The 4,478-nt window shown below is 38.7% G+C and overlaps 1 protein-coding gene across 21 annotated transcripts in view; it reads right to left on the minus strand.

Annotated features, from left to right (window-relative positions):
• The window catches only part of macf1a (microtubule actin crosslinking factor 1a), a 222,836-nt gene that overhangs the window by 65,916 nt on the left and 152,442 nt on the right, over positions 1 to 4,478 (minus strand). For all 21 annotated transcript variants that reach the window (XM_015046202.1, XM_015046193.1, XM_015046256.1 and 18 more), the window contains 2 exons: positions 3,752 to 4,069; positions 3,092 to 3,274 (listed from right to left, as the gene is read on the minus strand). In XM_015046202.1, the coding sequence (XP_014901688.1) occupies positions 3,092 to 3,274; positions 3,752 to 4,069 (501 nt within the window). The remainder of the gene's footprint in view (positions 1 to 3,091; positions 3,275 to 3,751; positions 4,070 to 4,478) is intronic.

Consider the following 4,478-nt stretch of genomic DNA (forward strand, 5'->3'; position numbering starts at 1 on the left):
CCCGATCGGTGCACCTCTGACTAAGTACAGAGAATCTGCTTGGCAGCATAATGTTACGCTACTCAAAGCACATCTGTGAATATATTCATCTATCATTAGCTGCACCTGAAAATCTTTCATTTAAGCATAGAACTCATGAATCAACTTCAGTTTATTCATCTTCTCAGTTCTCTTTGAATCCGTCCTCTTTATTTCTTTGATCTGTTTATTGTCTGCTGCACGTTTCCCAGCTTGTTCTCATTAAACCTCAACACACAAAGATGAGCAGTCCAGGCACAGCAGTATTTAACTTTTAGTTAGTTAAATATCTAACTAAAAAGTTAGATATTTAAGTGAAAAAGGAGTCCTTCTCACTCTGGTGGACTGAAAAAGGACTCCTTGTTTTACAGTTTTTGCATTCTTACTCTCATGGCTCACAAACTTGTGGATAAGTGGCCAGGATATGACATCATGCTGAGAAAAATGTGCGTTTTAATGATAGTAGCTGGACTGAAAGAGGACACTGTGTCCTGACACGGAGCTGGAGGAACAAGGTGACTGCAGAGAACCTGCCTGAAGGCAGCTCATTACTTACGAATCCCATAATGGTCCACCGTCACTTTTTTTTTCAGTGATTGTTTTGACTGTCTTAAATGAAAAGTTATTACGCTTTTACAGGTTGTTGCTCCTGGAAACCCAAATACTGATGCTGAAAATATAAACTGTAAAAAGAAATGAGAGCGTAGTGACAGACATAAACCTGCAACCACAGCCGAGATCCAGATGGAAGTACAAAAATGCAAAAAATTTGAATTTGCGGTAAAATTAAATATGCTGGAGTTCCGCTGGGGTTGCTAGGTAACGGGCAGAACTCCATTGGCGTTGCTAGGTAACAGCGCAGTGCCAAATGTGACTTAACATTCTGGGAGGTTTTGACTCGGCTCATTTCTGTGACACCAATAAGCTTTAACTTATTGCCAGAAAAATGGCATTTGCAAAACAGCCAATCCAGGAGTGACTTTTATTTTCCTTGATGCTGATTGGCTGAACAACCAAGAGTGGAAATAAGGAAGACTATAGATGCTAGCGCTAAGATGGTTTGCACAGCATGTAGTAATGCATATTAATGTGTATTTGATGCTTGAACTATTAAAAGAGGCCGATATGAATGTTTTTAAAGGGAGCTGAAGTATTTATGAATTTTAGCTGTGGTCTTTAACCCTAGCGAATATTGGTATACCTGTGTTAGCATACACACTCATTAGCTGAACCCATATGTATAGACCTAATATAAATATTAAGAATCAAAGACAAAAAATTAGAAATTTCTCTAAATTTCACACTATAAAACATAATTTCTTTTTCATTTTTTTATTTTTAATGCTTGTCTGATCAGAAACTTATTGAATATTTTGCTTTACTTCTATTTTAAATTACTACAATTATTGATATTTGTTTAGTGAAGCATTATAAAAGTGGTTAAAATAAAACTGAGATTGATGAATAAGTGACCAAACTCAAAATGTTTTCCAAAATGCCGAGTTGTGGCGCTGACTTGGTGTGGAGCGCTTCAGACAACAGAAACCTCTTTGTTATCACTTTTTTGGTAACACAGCCTCTTTTCATGTGCAATCTCTGATTACAGAGCAGTTGTTTTTTGCAGTAAATATGAAGGCTCTGTGAATGTTTCATCGATTTTCTGGACAAATGCTATTACATGTGGAGAACCATTCTTGATCTACAGATAAAACAAATAAATAATATAGTTTAATGGGCTTAATACGCAGCAACGCTTCGTAGAGACGTCTGTGTCCCTATCACTAAGAGGAATGGTCGAGATAAAAGCAGCGACCACAACAAAAGCTGCACAGCTGCCGCCGCAGAATTTACCGACTGAGAACGTCGCAACCACAAGAAAAGGAAGCAAACAGACAGACTGGTATCAAATTCAGTGTTTGGTCTGTTTCATAATTACAAGATCAAAGCAGTAGATGAGTGAAAACGGAGCAGGACACTCAAAATCAACGTTTTACAAACATTAAAGTAACTTTTCTTGTGAGAAATTTTACTTTTTTGAGCTCTTTTAAATATTATGTTTGCAAATGCAAATTGTGACATTTAGATGAAAAGAGAGGATTACGAAACAGCCTCCATCAAAGCAAAACTACTAAAACTCTGCCTTATTAAAACGATTACAGCTTGGACCAAACTTTGAAAGTTTCGCAGCAAAACTCGTTTCATAGATTTGCATTAGAAACAGGAAAATCATGAAATATGTGCTGGAAGATTTCCTGACAAACATCACTAGTGATGCTGCATCAAAGGGAGGAAAGGCAGCGTGATTCAGCCGTCTGCAGCGCAGCGCGGTTCAAACAAACAGACACAATCCCTTTAAATGAGGATCTCTGGAGGAAAGAGCTCTGCAAAAACTCAATGACGCCATTCACCACACAAACGCAGCTCTGTGAGGCGAAGCTCGTGTTGCACGAAAGTTTACTCTGTTCTTCTGTTCTTAGCAAAATTAATTTCACGCTAAGTGCTAATCTGAAGAATAAAACTCCTGTATAGTGACAGTTTGTTTCTCTTCTTCTTTGGAACCAAAAGTTGCATTTAAAATGAATCCACTGATAAAACACTTTTCAACAAATCCTCTTGAAGACTTTTGGTTTTGACCAATTTTATGTTATTTTTGATGATTCTGACATGAAATAGAAAAATAATCAACTGTTAAAAAGGTATAAACAAGGTGATAAAAGAGACTGGTTCTGTTCTGGGCAAAGAACGATTCAACAGTGTCTTCTGTCAGAGGCTTCTTCAGCATCACTGTAAGACGGACTGCTACAGGAAAGTTTCCCTGCACTGAATTAAACTTATTCACACTGTAAACACACAAAATCTTACTAACTTTTTTTGATCAAGTTTCTGGCGCAGATATCTTGGTACACTTAAAATAAGACAACATTAACTTACAGGTAACTAGAACTTTTTCCATCAATGGTTGACTTAAAACTTAAAGTTCAGTTTTTTAAATCTCTCGATCGTTTCAGAGAAATTCTGAATCTCCAAGCAAAACGACCAGCTTCAGCAGCAACTCAAACCCAGCCAGTCCTACCTTGAACTCCTGCAGCTGCTGTTTGATCATCTCCACCTCCGTGCCGACCACACCCTGCGAGTTCAGCCCGTCTTCGGCTTTTCCCAGCATGCCTTGCAGCTCCGCCACCAGCCGGTAGAAGTCCTGTACTCTCTCTGCGGCGTCCTCGATCTGAACCAGCCTGGCCTGGCCGCGCTCGCTCAGCTGGAGAGCAACGAAACAGACATAAATGTGACGCTAAGAGACGTTCCTCTTGTTTAACGACCAATTAAAATATTCATTAAGATCCAAAATGTTTGTAACTTTAATACAGAAAAGAAACAAACTCAAAAAATGTGATTGAATGTTCTGTTTTTAAAGTAATCTCTGCTCTGTTATTGTAAGGAATTATATTAAGGAATTATTGAGGGATTAACTGTGATAATTAAAATAATCATCAACTATTTTAGTAACTGATTAATTGTTAACTGGACTATAGATTCAAAAAATTTGATTTGCTGAAAAAAACAAAACATTCAGCGTGGTCACCAAGTCACAACTGTACAAAATAAACACACAATTAGCATTTAAAACTGCAATATATTTGTTTGTAAATACATTTTATGTAAAACTCTTCAAGTGTTATAATATTTAAACTGTTCACTCAGTGGCAGCCCTACAAGTAAAGAATGTTTTCCCCACCTTGCCAGCCTGGCGGCTCAGCGCCTCCGTCTCCCTGCGCAGAGCCAGCAGGTCCGGCGAGGAGCCTTCCCTCTTCAACATGGCGGTGCAGTCGGCGGCGTGTCCCTCCAGCTCCGTCCTCAGGTCGGACAGGCGGGACAGGAAGCTCTTCACGGCGTCTGCCTGCGACGCCAGCGAGTCGGCGTCACGGCAGACGGGACTCAGGGAGTCCAGTTCGTCGTCCAGGTCGGCGAGGCGGGAGAAGACGTCGCGGACGTGGGACTGGACTTCGCCGACGCCCTGCAGGCGCGACTCCAGGGAGGAGCAGCAGAGCTCGATCTGATGGAGGAGGGCGAGGTTCAGGTTAAAACCACGGAAGAAAACAGGTTCACACACGTTTCCCACAAACAAACTCTAGAAAATTTCAAGGTAAGTTTTCAAACTACAGATGAGATTAAAAAAAATTACTGTAATTATTAATGTATTATGATGGTATTTTATATTCTGCAGCAGAGACAATGTAAATTAAATCTAAAAATTTTATGTTTTGAAATGTCTCTCACACACCCTATACAATAATTTAAAAATGTTAATGTATAAAATATGAAACAATAAGTTTTAATTAGTAATAAAAAATATTAATTACATTGAAACAATCCAAATAAGTCATGGTACGGTAAATATCCTTTTTGATCAAATTAAATGCTTAAACACAACATAACATACAAAGAAAAGAAAATAAGTTTTC

This window comes from Poecilia latipinna, unplaced genomic scaffold (genome assembly GCF_001443285.1).
Source record: "Poecilia latipinna isolate Pla-1442-1.1 unplaced genomic scaffold, P_latipinna-1.0 Scaffold39, whole genome shotgun sequence".
Lineage (NCBI taxonomy): Eukaryota > Metazoa > Chordata > Actinopteri > Cyprinodontiformes > Poeciliidae > Poecilia > Poecilia latipinna.